Source organism: Xiphophorus hellerii, chromosome 4 (genome assembly GCF_003331165.1).
Source record: "Xiphophorus hellerii strain 12219 chromosome 4, Xiphophorus_hellerii-4.1, whole genome shotgun sequence".
Classification (NCBI taxonomy): domain Eukaryota; kingdom Metazoa; phylum Chordata; class Actinopteri; order Cyprinodontiformes; family Poeciliidae; genus Xiphophorus; species Xiphophorus hellerii.
Window position 1 is genome coordinate 17,573,096 of NC_045675.1, and position 15,033 is coordinate 17,588,128.

General features: G+C 36.2%; 1 protein-coding gene across 9 annotated transcripts in view; it reads left to right on the forward strand.

The window, feature by feature from the left end:
• Positions 1-13,214, forward strand: part of tead1b (TEA domain family member 1b) — a 49,493-nt gene extending 36,279 nt beyond the window's left edge. For 6 of the 9 annotated variants that reach the window (XM_032560564.1, XM_032560567.1, XM_032560569.1 and 3 more), the window contains 9 exons: positions 1,650-1,661; positions 2,695-2,826; positions 3,082-3,128; positions 3,230-3,291; positions 4,067-4,191; positions 5,092-5,265; positions 6,388-6,528; positions 6,649-6,801; positions 9,337-13,214. In XM_032560564.1, coding sequence (XP_032416455.1) covers positions 1,650-1,661; positions 2,695-2,826; positions 3,082-3,128; positions 3,230-3,291; positions 4,067-4,191; positions 5,092-5,265; positions 6,388-6,528; positions 6,649-6,801; positions 9,337-9,450 — 960 coding nt within the window. In that variant the 3' untranslated portion in view covers positions 9,451-13,214. The remainder of the gene's footprint in view (positions 1-1,649; positions 1,662-2,694; positions 2,827-3,081; positions 3,129-3,229; positions 3,292-4,066; positions 4,192-5,091; positions 5,266-6,387; positions 6,529-6,648; positions 6,802-9,336) is intronic. The other 3 variants (XM_032560566.1, XM_032560568.1, XM_032560571.1) reach the window with 1 other exon arrangement.
• Positions 13,215-15,033: the final 1,819 nt, after the last annotated feature.

Consider the following 15,033-nt stretch of genomic DNA (forward strand, 5'->3'; position numbering starts at 1 on the left):
TTTTTTAATAGGGATATTGTGGTAATGTTAAATTTAATAGTGTTGTTTTATTTTGGTATATTGACATCTTTTAAATCTTTAAGCTTATTTAATTGAAACCAAGAATCAACATCGAGCTAACTGAAGTAAAAAAAAAAAAAACCTCCTACTTCACAGTTTAAAACTATAAATTTTGACACAAAGTACCACAGAATGATATTGACTTTATTTGTGTTTTATGAAAAAACAAAACCCTGAATAAATTAAGAGTTTCATATTAAAAAATGAAACGCGTCCTACTGATCACCAATGTCTCTTGGAGTGAGACAGTTTTTTCACTTTAGTGAAATTGCTAATCGTTAAAAAAAACGATAAGGGTATGTTCAAGTTTCTTAATTGGTTTGGGTTTAAATATAATTGTGGAACAGTCCAGGGCTCTAATTTTTAATCTATCTGTGTTTAGTGAACATGTTGTGAAGCATGCTGGCATTGGCTGTTGGTGAGTGGCTGAGCGCTGACTCTGTGCAGAAAACTGCCTGTGTACATTTCTTCCCAAGCGGACTTCATTAAAAAAGCTGGGGCACAGAAAGGGAGGAAGTGTATGTGTTTAGTAATAAAATGAAGAAGACCGTATTCCTCCACTTCCTTTAAAAGAGTAACCCAACTTTTCTTGGCTGCCGGGAGTCTCACTGGTGCACATTTAGAACGGAGAATTGCTGGGAAGCTGACTCTTTCTGAAATGCCCTTTTTATTTGTTCTTGTCCTTTTTGTCCCCAATCTGTTAACACCAGGTTCTCACAATGCAATGGCTGTCAGCCGCTTTCCTTCCTCTCAGTTCAGATGTCGTCATTTCAGATGACAGTTATTTCAGAAATGGTGAAATCTGTTAAAGTCACGAAGAAAGACTTTTCAGAAAGGCAGAATAAAATGGGAGAAGCACATTGTGAAATAAGTAATCTTAAATAATACCAACGGGTATTTAAGGTATTTTTTATATCAAAGGGCACTTTACCCGTGTGTAATTTCCACCTTTTCCTGGGACTATACATTTTGACTTTCACACTTTGCTCCTCTCCTTGTATTCAGCACGAATTAATGACCCCTCATTAATCTGTGTGCGTGAATGTGTGTGTGTGGGGAAAAGAGCCACTAGCTACATCAGTGGCTGCCCTTTGAGGGGCACAGGCGGCTGAAGAAAAACAGACAGCTTTTGTATGAATCCCTGTCTTTTTTTTTCATTTAAAGCAAATTAGTGTTCAGCAGCAAAGAGAAATCCAAGTGTACCCTTCATTTAGGCAGCATCAAAACCCGCTGCCTCTGCTCTTTTCTGTTGCATTTCAGTAAAATTACAGTCATTATGTTACTGCTCTGTTTTGTCTTGAGTGATGACTACTGATCAGGAAATTATAGAGCAAGACTTTAACTACAAAGGCTAAGGCTAATTTGTAAATACAAATTTCATTACCCTTTTGTTCCTGAGTGTTCCTGACACTTGCGTGCATACTTGCACACTTGTTCTGTAGTTAAGGTTTTACATTTAATTGAATTATTAATTACATTTTAAGTAAAATGTTATTTTTTAATGCGTATCTGAAATTTAAATTTTGAATTGTAATGGTATCTGCATTATTTTGATAAGCTTACAATGAAACCTTGTTCTTTGCATTTAGGTTACGAGCATGGTGAGTATTTATTTTCATTTCTGAGTTGCAGTTTCTGCTTTATTTAAATGCTGCTTTGTGTGTTGCTGCTAATTTTGCATTTGTGCTGCAGTCATAGTGACGCAATAGTTTCTGCACTGTTTTTTGTGTTTATTGGTGCCTCTTTGTGTCATCACTCCGCTACACTGACATCCACTGCCAGCATGCCTACATGAAGCTTCTGACACCAATAGGTCTGCATGGACTTTCCACTGTTCCAACAGGCACACGCTACTGCAGCATTTATATCTATAAATATTGTACAATTTAATTGAATATTAACTTGGTATAATGTTTACATTAGTTAAGTGATTAGCCTACCTTAATTACTTCCAAACCTGTAGAGTAGAGACCAAACAAAAGAAGCAAACTTATATCATTACTCTTTAATAATCTCTTTTTTTCTATAGATTTCTTGGCACTAATGGCCTTTGTTTATTGATAAATTGCCAAGACATAGGGTGAAGAGAGAAGTGAAAGGCATACAGCAAAAGGCCTGATACTGGGATTTGAACTCCAGACAACCATGTTGAGGACTATAGCCTCTGCACAACATCTGAGTCGCCCAGCGTCCAGGTTTTTATTAATCTTACTGAAGTGGAGTTGATGACCTTCAAGTTTACTTCAGAAATTCTTTGAGATGTTTTTATGTGATGAGTTTTGACATGCAGACAAATGTAACCTTCAGATGGGTGCTTCTGAATGAGCATTTTAAAAATATTTCCATTGAAGATTAGTCATCAAGTAAAATTTAATTCCACTGCATACCACTCCCTGCTGTCATATCTTGGAATTTCAAAGCTATTGTTTAGCGCATACCTTTAAAAAAAAAAATCAAGACTTTCAGTAGCATGGCAATGCTGATGGTGCTTCTTTCAATGTGCTTACTGTGTAAGCACATTGGTGCTTTCAATGTGCAGTTAGACTCTGTTTCTTGCTACCTCACCAACATGTGCCCCAAGCTCCCCAACTCTCTCCTGTGCGAGTGCTAAGCCTTTTGTGACTGCCCTTAAAGGACCAAGCCGTGAAGGACAAAGCCCTCCAGAGCATGGCCTCCATGTCCTCGGCTCAGATCGTCTCTGCCACGGCGATTCACAACAAACTTGGCCTGCCAGGCATCCCTCGGCCTGCCTTTCCAGGAGCAGGGGTAAGAACTTCACCAGTAGCCTGTTATTGATCCATTCTGTCCCACTTCACCCAGGGCAGCAGTGGGGCCAACTCCATCAACACTCTGGCCAAATCACATTACACACCACTGTTCCAATCTGATAAACGCATGATGAGAAGGAGTGCTAGTCAAGATAACTGTAATCAGTGAAGATTAGGAGCCTTTTTGATGTTGCATGTATCAGATGCCCACAGTTGGGCTTACTTTGATGATTTATGTTTCTTCATTCTCCAGTTATGGCAGGGTATGATATCAGCTGGGCAGCCGGGATCCTCACAAGAGTAAGTCTCATAAATAAATGTCAAAAACATTTAATCTATTGTTATACATTTCATGCCTCCGTAGAGCTCTTTTCACTGAAACCTGTGCTTTCCTTTTTCAGTATAAAGCCTTTTACCCAGCAACCATATCCAATCCAGCCAGCGGTCACAACAGCCATTTCAAGTACGGATCAACTCTATAAATAATGGTCATACATCTGTCATTTTTAAACTGTGAACATATAGAATAAAAATTAATTTATCTTTACTCTAACCCAATTTAGTAAATTATGTTGTGTTAAAAAAATTTTAACAGTGTATTTTCAGTCCATAAAACCATTTAGTTCTGATAGGCAGATACTTCCTGAATATTTTTTTATGTTTAAATGAAAAGAAATATAAATTGATTATTGCTTTGAATACAGAAATGTTTTAATATCTTGTGCAAGCGATGAAACCAACTGTACACTGCAGGTTTCAGCTTCACTAAACTGAATAAAGTGGTCCATCTTTATATCCACACTGATGTTTAATAAATATGTCTGTGACTTCAGGAGTGAAGTGTCCTTCACACTTACTTTCACTTCTCTGTAAATATGTGTGAAAAGCCAAAAAAAATCTATACATATTTGGTCACAGTTGTACAATTTCATAGTTGTATATTTGTACAAATAAAACCTTTTAATTTAGGTGAATGTATAGCTTCCTGTTTTAGATTGATCAGAGTGTTCAGGACACTTGGTTACTCCACGGCTTCCTTTGGTACAAACATGAGATAACACAAAGAATCATTTCCTCTATTGATTTTCAAGCTTTCAACTTGTAAGCTGTAACTCATAAATTAATTTGCCTTTTCACTGAAAGAGGACAGCGATTCTTTAATCATGAACGTGTTTAGTATTTACTGTGAAACATTTCAGAGAGGAGATGAAACTCTGGCCATCCTTCTGTATTTGCAGGCTATGAATCTGCCACTGCTCCAGCTCCCACAGCTCCAGCATGGCAGGGCCGCTCCATCGGCACATCCAAACTCCGACTAGTGGAGTTCTCCGCCTTCTTAGAGCAACAGAGAGACCAAGACTCGGTGAGGAGAATTGTGTACCTAAAGACTTGACTTCTAGTTTTCATTCCCACCTTGTATCAGACAGCAACTAGCTTCTCTCTGTGAATGAAGAGAAAATATTTTCCCAGAAAAGCATTCAGCTGTGTGGAGGCCAAAACAGGCTGAGCAGGGTAAAGTCTGCTTTGCAGCAGCACATAATGATTTTAGATTAATCCGCTTTGTTAAAGCATCTTTTTTAAAGCCAGTTTAAATTTATGTAGAACTTGGATTTGCCAATCGTTACCTGGCTTGTGTCTCATGTTTGCTTATAGTCATTTATTTTGCATAAAGCTGAAGGATCTAAAACGTTTCATTTCTCATGAAAGCTGCATGTCGTAGACATTGATCTAACCCTTTCACTATCACCCTCAAAACATTTGTCAACGGGTCCTTAAGGACACAGTGTCCTCATGACGACTAAGGAGTTTTAAACTTGGGGACAAAGCATAAAATAATATTAAATAATGTTTATAATGAAAAACCCCTCCACTGTTTCTAAAATAAAACAGTTCGGCAAAGAGGGACCACAATTTCTCCACAGCCATTTAAAAATCTGGTTGCAAGTTATTGAATGCTCAACATCACCTAATGCCTCAAACATTTACTAGGTTTGTAGAGCAATTACTTTTCACTTATAGGCAAGGTTGGTTTTGAAACTTTTTTCCCATTTGGAAACTTTATTTTGCATTTATTTAGGTTGCCTTTGGCTGATCTGATATATTTAACTAACATGAATTCTTTAAAAGGGAAAATACATTTTAAAACACTGTAGAAAAGATAGTTCTTTATTTTCTGAGTCTTTATTATATCAAATAATATATTTTTAATGCCTTCAATTGCAAATTTTTTTATGAATAAAATATGACTTCTTTGCTCTTTTAGTACAACAAGCACCTGTTTGTACACATCGGACAGACAAATCATTCCTACAGTGACGCCTTGCTTGAGTCGGTGGACATTCGTCAGATTTACGATAAATTTCCTGAAAAGACAGGAGGATTGAAGGAGCTGTATGGAAAAGGTCCTCAGAATTCCTTTTTTCTCATCAAATTTTGGGTAAGTGTGAAAATACAATGCACATTTTTAAGGTTATTAAATGCAATTTAGAATCATACATGTAATTATTGTTAATGTAAAAAAAAAAAAAGATCCTGTTCTGTATCACTTTGTTCAAGTTTGTATTTGGTGATTTGGAGTAATCAGGCTGCACAGAGAAGATTGCTCCCTTAATGTTTGCAGAATGCACTGTGCTATATTTGGACTTGCATAGCAGGAGAGCCTTTTGATCAAAGCTCTCGCTAATTCAGTGTAATATCTCCTAACAATGGAGTGACCTGGTTGCACTCCTAATGGCTGTTTAAACATTGTATGTATTTCCTCCCTGATGCAAAATGCTAACAAGCGGCGGCCAACAAAGTAGCCCCCGTATGCACTTGGACTAAGTCCCCTCGAATTCCTTTTGAAGTGACCGACGAATCTGAATTTCAAATGAACGACAGAATCTGCGAAATAATGAACGTGTAGCTGCTTTGCTTAATGAAGGAGGAGAATGTTGTTGGGAGAATGTCTCCTCTTTTTGTGCCCATAATGAACAGGATGTTTGGGGCACAGAAAGGCTGCCCTCCAGGATCCGTCCCATTCGTCCTCAGAAATCAATCCTCTAATGTAACTTCATTTAGTTCTTGTTAGATGATGCCTTCTTCGGGTTGGATGCATTTACATGCTTACATGCTGAAAACTTTAATTCAGTGCATATTAATAATCCCAAGAGATCTGCGATCAATATCTGCTATGTGCGTATGTTTATAAATAGCATTTTTGTCAGTTTTTCCATAAATTAACATAGTGATGTTTTATGTCGTAACCAATGACTATGTAAATAATATTTAATATACATAATATTTCATACAATGTGAGAGATCCTGATAGAAAAACAAACCCTTGCAGACATGTAAGAAATACAGAACCCTCTACATTTATTGACGCTCCTGTTAAAAATGTGTAAAAGTTAATATTTTAGTCTCACATTGAAACAAATCTCGTCGTTCTAACTGTACAAATGGGCAAGTTTAGGCTTTCTACTGGCCATTTGTTGACCTATAAAGACCAAATGACCAGTCTTTTACCTATTTGAACCTTAAAAAAGATGATCATTCTGTCCTTTTTTTTTTCCCTCAGGCTGATCTAAACTGTAACATTCAAGATGACACCGGATCATTTTATGGGGTGACCAGCCAGTATGAAAGCTCAGAGAACATTTCCATAACATGTTCGACAAAGGTTTGCTCCTTTGGAAAGCAGGTTGTTGAGAAAGTAGAGGTATGAACTTTTTTTCCTCTGGGTCAAGTTGAATTATTATTGCAGTGAATTTGTTTTTGGTTTTTCATCATATTTATTTACTATATGTCCCAGCTTTAAATTCTCTTTTCCTTTCCACAGACTGAATATGCGCAGTTTGAGAATGGACGCTTTGTCTACCGGATAAGCAGGTCTCCGATGTGTGAATACATGATCAACTTCATCCACAAGCTAAAACATCTCCCAGAGAAATACATGATGAACAGTGTCCTGGAAAACTTCACCATCTTATTGGTTAGCACCTCCCTGACTCTCCCCCAGACTCATTCTTCCTCTTTTCTCAGTCAGGATGTTTTGTCGGCGGTTCCAGCTGTCATTTTTGCCGCTCTGACATTCCTCTCATTCCACAGAGGATGAAACTCCGTCCCAGGAGTCTCATTATCTGAAAGGGAAAGGGAGGATAAGAGAGGGCAGGAACTCCTGCTATTAGGGGTCTTAAGTGTCATTAACCACAAAGAAATAATTAAGGCAGAAAAAATAATTAAAAGACAGGCGTAGATCGATATTTGTGTGTGCGTATGCAAAACAATAACCAGGGTCTCTTTTTATGAAGCATTTTATGAGTTTTGCTAAAAACAGGGCCCCATGGGGTATTAGAAACAGTGGTAAAATAATAATTAACCTGCCTCCCACCTAGACAATAAATGCAAGAGAGGATATATTTTATTTTTTTCTAAACACCAGCTTGCCACCCTGGCCAAAGATTACTGACTCCGAAAGTGTTTAACAGCTTCTAGCTTCAACAAATTGAATGGACTTTGTTACTCAAGAACTTCTTCTCACTCCTCAGGCTCAGTAACTTTTTAGTTTAAGTTAATTTTAAAGATATTACTTTTGCCAAGAAAACATGGCGGTATCATTGCACCCCAAGGTATTTTCATGAGATCACTTTTGTCCCTAAGAATCAGTGATAAATACAGAATTTAGCAAATTGATCTACTGACTTACAAAAAAACTTAGTGTTAACCCACAAACCAAATCCATTATTTTACATTTTTGTCTTATTAGATGTGAGGACAAGTTTCCTAGTTTCTGGTTCTTATTGTGAGTCTTGGCCAAAGTGATGGCCTAAAACAATTAATAACTTTATATTGAAACTATTTGTTTCAGCAAGTTATGAGATACTGATAAGTAGATAAAGGAGAGGAAGTCTGTAAGCGGATATTTTACTGCTCATTCCAATAATCTCATCAATGAGTTGGCTGTACATGCCAACTCATTTTTATGGTGTGCTGATAACGTAGTGAAACAGCACAGTGCCATCTAAGGGCAAAATGCAGTATTTTTGTCCATGTAAGAGAAAATTCTGCTGTAAGACTTCTCAGCAGGACACAAGTATTCTTCTTGGATCTTTAATTTATGAATTAGCTTCTTTTTTTTTTAACCTCTGCCTGGTGCCCTCTTCAATTGTATTATTTAACTATTACATTATTTTTAACTCTATTACCCTCTTAAATTTTTACACAAGCACTCGGTTTTTGAGTGCTCAGTGAATTTTCTTATTTTGTGTTTATATGCAGTTGTTCCCACTGCCACAGTGAGATAAACATATAAAATTTACAAAGGTGTTAAAGTGAAACTCCATATCAGCAGAGACATGGCTCAGTCTGAGTTATCAGAACCTAACAAGCTGAATTGTTGAATCCCTGTTGGAGATTTCATGCTCAAACTCTTGCAACAGGGCAAGAAACTGCATGCATTTCGATTTTGCATTATTTTAAGCAGGTTGTAATTAGATTTCAAATTGCAAAAGATGTAACCCCAGAGTAAGAAATACAATAAATAGTATATGCAATTTAAGGAAAACTATATTCTAACTTTAACAGACAGTTTATTGGCTAATCAAATATTATAGACCATTTACTTAAAAAGTCTGCACATAAATGCAAACATAAATCTTGCTTTCCTGTCAATTTTCATAAGAAATTCCCACCGTCATTATTAACTCCTGATGGACTTGACACAAAGGCTTTTTGTCTTTGAACATAATTCAACGTCAAAATCTGTTGATTGTCGAGTGTCAAACTCAGGTTCCAGAGACTTAATTCAGTTACAGCGTCATTTTAAATATTTTCAACACAATGCACTTAGGAGCATATTTTAGTGAAGTTTTGGTTAATTAAAAAAAACGTACAAACACATTTACCTTCATACACAGCTTTCAGAAGAGGTTACATTAAAAAAGGAAGATGCACCAGCCAATAAAATGTTCTTCGTGGAGAAAACCTATATCTCTTACATTGACCTAATAATGTTTTGCAATTGTCCAAAAAATTTGACTTTTAAAAACTGGTTGCACAAAAGGTGACCAAATGGCTTTCTGGGGAGTCAGCTTTTGATCAAATAGAGTAACTTACACCAAATGCAGATATTAGAAGCTGAGTTAATACAAGACTTTAATTTCAGTATTAAAAAATGACTTGATCTAGACGTGGTACCTGTACTAGAATCAGAAAATTCCCAATTCAAACTATTTTAAAACTGCAAAGCAAAACTTCCAAGGGAATATCTGAAATGTTTTAGAAGAAATTGGGTAATACAACAATTTTCTTAGCCTGTTGAAGAATAATTTAAATGTAGTTTCTGTTTCTGCTCTTTAAATAATATTCAGAAAGTGTGATACGACATGCATGCTTTTGGATTTGGGAAGGGAGCGGAAGTTCCCACAGAATAACCACGCTCACAATATCTCAGCTCTTGGTTCTCTTGATGATTTTTCTGTTTCTTAGCGCTGCTCCACTAGAAAAGGATTTACGTTTTCTGTTGCAGGTGGTGTCAAATAGGGCGACCCAGGAGACGTTGCTATGTATGGCTTGCGTGTTTGAAGTGTCAAACAGCGAGCACGGAGCCCAGCATCATATCTACAGACTGGTAAAGGAATGAAAGCTCTCTCCGTTTTATACATTTCTATCTTCATAGACGTATCAACCTCAAAACAAGTGGCAGTGCCTCTGCGTGGACGTCAGCTTTTCAAGGCTCTTTGTTTGAGGGAAGAGGTAAAGTCAGTTTGTCATAAGTTTGTTGTATTTGTTGTTGACCGCAGCTGTGAAATATGGTACAGTTGTTTTATGTTTTAATGGGAGATTTATGGAAATTTTCATTTTTAAATGTGTTTAGTTGGTTGTTCCAAAAATAATCAAGATTTATTTGTTAAATGGAAATATATGTGTTGTCTTTTTCTGCTTTGTTATGTAGACTAAGGGGAAAAAGAACTTGCAGCCTGTGATGGTCTGTACAGTTCGTGTTGAGGATGTTTTGTAAATCTGTGCTTCATAATTTGTCAAGAGTACATAATGTAGAAAATCATGTTTTCACAGCAAAATAGACTTCCCAAAGAAACACAACTAACACTCCAAATATATCAACACAGTGGCTGAAAACGTATGGTTGTAAAAATGTGTATATATTCTTAAAGCACTCCAGATCTCAAACACCAACAAGGAAATACACTGTGAAATTGCAAAAATATATCTAGTGTGCTTACAGTGTCTTACAAAAGTGTTTATCTCTCTTGAACTTTTTAACATTTTGTTACAAATAAAACTACAAACTTCAACAACATAAGTTAGTGCATAGCTGTGCAGTTTAAGGAAAGGGGTACTCTGTTTTAAAACTGGTTAACAATCTGAAAAGTGTGTCTTGCATTTAATTTCTCTCATGAGTCAAAACTTTATGAAATGCCTTTCAGTGTAGATACAGCTGCAACTCTTTTGGGGATTCGATGGACTATTTTCCAAGTCTTGCCACAGAGTTTCTGTAGTTTCTACATCTTAAATTTGACTGGGCCATTTATTTGGACATTTGTTTGATTTATACAATTTTAATTCTGGCTGTAGGTTTAGTGTTGTTATCCGGTTGGACTGTGAACCTCCATCCCAGCCTCAAGTCTTTTGAAGCCTTCAGCAGGTTTTGTCCCCCGTTTTGCCCCATCCATCCTCCCATCAGTTTTAACCAGCTTCCCTTTTCTTACTGAAGAAAATCATCTGTACATCATGATACTGCTACCAACATGATGGCAGCAGCTTGTCATTTTGCTAGTTAGCCAAAAAGGTTTGATTCTGGTCACATCATATCAGAGTCCCTTCTCATGTTTGCTATGTCCCCCAAAACCTTGTTGGAACCTTTAGACAAGACTTCTTATAAGAGTCTTTCAGCATTGAATTTCTTCTTGACATTTTTCTATAAAAGGAAAATTTGCTGATTTTCTGTCAATAGTTTATTTTACCTTTGCTGTGATTTCTACTTCTTTGAGCAATGCTTTCCTTTAAATGCCTGACTGTTCAGGTGGACAGCCATGTCTTTGCAGGTTTACTGTTAGACCATGCTCTCTTTTACTCAAATTAAATTACACACTAATGAGGTGAATTCTGAAGGAAATGGATTTCACTGTTTTCATTTAAATGAATGAGAATAGAAGGAACGGAATACATTTTGATGAAATGTAAGAAAATGAGAGAAAGTTTATGGGTTATAAATACTTTCCCAGGCACTGTATGATCCACTTGGCTACTAAGAGTCACATTTTTGAAAACAAACATTTCCTGTGTGACAATTGATAGGATAACTCTTGATGTTCTAGACAAGTTAAAATACACATAACATGACTCGCCTTAGTGATGCTTCAACTTTTACAAAACCACAGGTTAAAGTATCCTGACACTACAGATCACTGAGTTGGCACACCCTGGATTAGGGGTGCAAGACATTCCCGTTGAGTTCACACGTTTCTGTTGCCTGCTCCCATCTTAAGCCTTAAACCTAATAAAGCTGTTCGTGAACTCCAAAAGATGCCATAAAAACTGTGAACTGTCATACACTAGACTTGTTTTGTTTGCAGTGTTTATTCTGTACAATCAGCCAAAGTGTAAGTGTACAGTGCCTTAGAATGTACTCATTACTTCTGCTTAGGTCTAAAGTTGGTTTTGTGAGTGAAACGGGCTAAAACAACAATATGCTACTCCTACAATGTCTTAAATTACACTTCATCAAATCAGTGCACTCCTAGAAATCCAGTTTTGTTTTTTAAGACGCAGTACACTTAAGTTCAGATAGATTTGTAAGCCAGGAGAAGAGTTTCTAATCATTTTCTATGAGTGTAATACAACCACATAACAGCTGCCTTTCCTGTTGCAGAAGACCAAAAAGAATCGGGAGAATCTCTTGTAGTATTCTGTTTGGTAGCGAGGAAGTGCCTTTGGTTTCAAATTTCCAGCTTCAAAAAGATTAAACATGAAAAAAAAAAAAAAATCAATGTTGCTAAACCAAATACAGGACACAAGTGACACCAATCACCACATTGCCTTTTTTAAAGGACTGAGGACTGATTGACAGCAGGAGAAATATAGATAATGGATAAATAATTCTTAATTAGGATATTAATCAGTTAAAAAAAATGTTTGAAGAAAATTGATTTCCTCGCTTTAGAGTTTCATTTTTAGACCCCGCTGACTGCAAGCAGAACGCAAAAACACCGAAGTGGTATGTTTAGTGCACACTTGCAGGTTCAAGTGTTTGCAAGCAGATTGTTAGAAAAACTGCAGTAGTCTTGTTGCAGTGACCGCTCTTTGAGACACGGGGAATATTTAAATAAAAATAAAATGTTGGGTTTTCCTTTAGTGATACAGACACAATTGTGTGGCTCTTATATAAACGTTTATTTAACAGCATGAAATCTAAAATCACATACAGGACTGTTTTCTAGTTAAACTGGGATTTGTGTCCAAACTTTTTTACAGCTGCTGCTGCTGCAGTGTGAGTGGATCATCAAAGCTAATACTTAAGACTATAAGGTTCTTAATTACTTAAACCTTTTACAGTTTCTTACAGAGATTTTATTCAGTTGGAAGAACTTTAATAAAAGAATTATTAAATAATTACAGACAATATCTCTGGAGGATGCACTTATTTAGTTCAGTATTTTTGCCACAGTCCTGTGGACAGCATGGAGCTCTAACAGCCTCTGTTTGTATGTTTACTCTGTGTATCTTTTCACATTTATTGAGCACACTCTGTAGTGAAGTGTTTTTTTCTTATTGTACCTGTATGCTTTGTCCTGTGATGACATCGTCTGTATGCTGAGGCTCATTCTGATGGTAATGTTGTCACTGCTGCACTGCTGACATATAAGCACTAAAACAGGACTGATGGCTCTGATGGGACTAACATCTGCTGGACTATTTTTAAGGGAAAATAGACAGACAGGCATAAAGAGCTATGTTCAATCATGCTACAAACATATCAGCAGTTTAGCTCTTATTTGTAATTTTGATTTTCAGACAGGGTACTGGTACCTTTCTATTGTATGATCATCCCTGACGATGATGGCTTTAAAGTGATTTTTGAAACGGCTCACGTTCACTTACTTTGGTTTATGTCTGCAGATCTTTGTTGTTCTTTTGTGTAAAGGTGTTTTGTATAAAAGTATATCTTAGCCTTTTCTTGGTACAGATGTGTGATATGTTTTCCTACTCATGAGTGTCGGAGCAACGGAGAGAAAAGAAGCTGTGCTGTTTCTGTGTTCTTCTCATGGTCTTGTCTTTGCTCCGTGACATTATGATGCCTTCTTGACAACACTAGATATTTTGTAGCTTTCTAGATACTTTCTATGTATGCAACATCAAACTTTAATAAATTTAAAAGAAACAATGGCTCCTGGTTTTTCACTTGAATGCAGGCACATCATAATACTGGTACATTTGAATACTAGCAAAATGTAATTTTTTTTTCCAACTGTTTTTTGTAAAAAGTGAATCTCTTACATAGATTCATTACACACAGAATGGTATATTTGAACTGTTTTTTTATTGTCACGTCTTACAGTAGTTCACTCCTCCCCCCAACACTCACACACACACACACACACATCCTTTATTTAATAAAAATTAATAGTACATCAGACAATTTTTTTTTGTTTGTTTCAGAAATCTCAGGTTTTTTAACATGTAGGTGTCTTTGTGATGTCCACACAACCATGAAGAAGATGGCTGACATATTTGTCCAGCAGTCAGCCATATGGTGTGAGCCACAAAGGTTTCCTCTAAAACAGTTGTTTAGAGTTCTGTATCTAAGCTATTAAAGAAAAGTTGAATGGAACAACAGATGTGGTAGGACAGAGATACCCAAACAACAGGGTATCTGTTGGTTGGGATTTTTGTCAGCCATAAGCCATCATCATCAAAATTAACAGAAATAAAAGCTTGAAATATACCACTCTGTGTAATTAGTGTGTATTAAAACACATTTTTGCATTAACTTACTGAAATAAATATAACTTTTTAGTTTATCTATCAAGATGTGTCTATGAAATGTCATGTTTGAATCATGAATCACTACTACAGATCACCTCCTCAGCAGCCCTACATAATCTTATAAAGTCTGGGATGTTATTTAAGTATTTTCCAGTTGTGGATATTTATTGAAACAGAAAAGTGTGTATGAAAAACATTTGCTTTGCCAGATTTTATTCTCTCTTATTATAAATGTGTTGAAACAAAATTTCTAAAGCGCGTTGTGTTAACCATTGTTTTAATGCTACTTTTTAAATAAAAGATTGACACACAGATTGTATTCATCCTTCTGTCAGTCCATACCATCCATTCATCCAACCTGTCATTATGTGACTTTTTGTAGCTTCTGTGTTTAAAGTCTGAGCACTGTAATTGTATAAAATTCATAGTATAAATTAATATTTATACATGAATATTGACTCAAAAACACGAATTATTGCTTTGAAATTTTAACTCAAAGGATGGAATTGTCTTGGAAATGTTGCATTTTAACCGAACTATCCTCATGTCAACAGCAGAGGGCGGTACTGCTTTATCTCACATCTCCCGGGTAGATGTGAAACTTTAGCACCAAGGTAAGAGAAATCGCCACCAGAGGGAGATACAATGGGTTTGAAAGTGAACATTGTGCACTAAAATAATGAATGTAGTTAAAGCAGTCATGTTAAGTCCAAGACCGGATAGAAATGAACAATAATAGTTGGAATATTCTCAGACGAGTTCTTTCAGAATAAAGAAAATGGCTTTTTTTTAACCCACTGCTGGAAAGAATCAAAAGTGTAAATCCTTCTGTGAATTATGAGACAGGATGGTTCATGAACAGAACTTACCTTAAGATGATGGCCACACATAAAAAGGACATTTTGTTTTAAATTGGATCTCTTAAATAAAGAACCCTGTAGATATTTATCACACTTTAGCGATCAACCTAGGTTCAAAATATTTTGTTTTGTGAACAAGAACCAGACTGAGCGCTTGTTTTGTATTTAGCTTGTTCTACATTAATTAACATTGTAACATTGTAAACATTAACATTGACAATTTTTTAAAGTGTTCATTCATCTACAGTTCAGTTAACTTCTGTGGCTTGTGTCTTTGTTGAGGTCACACTATGACTTAAATTTCTTAATGTGCCTGTCTGGATCCTCTTCAAAACGTGGCTCAATAAATATTGAAAAGT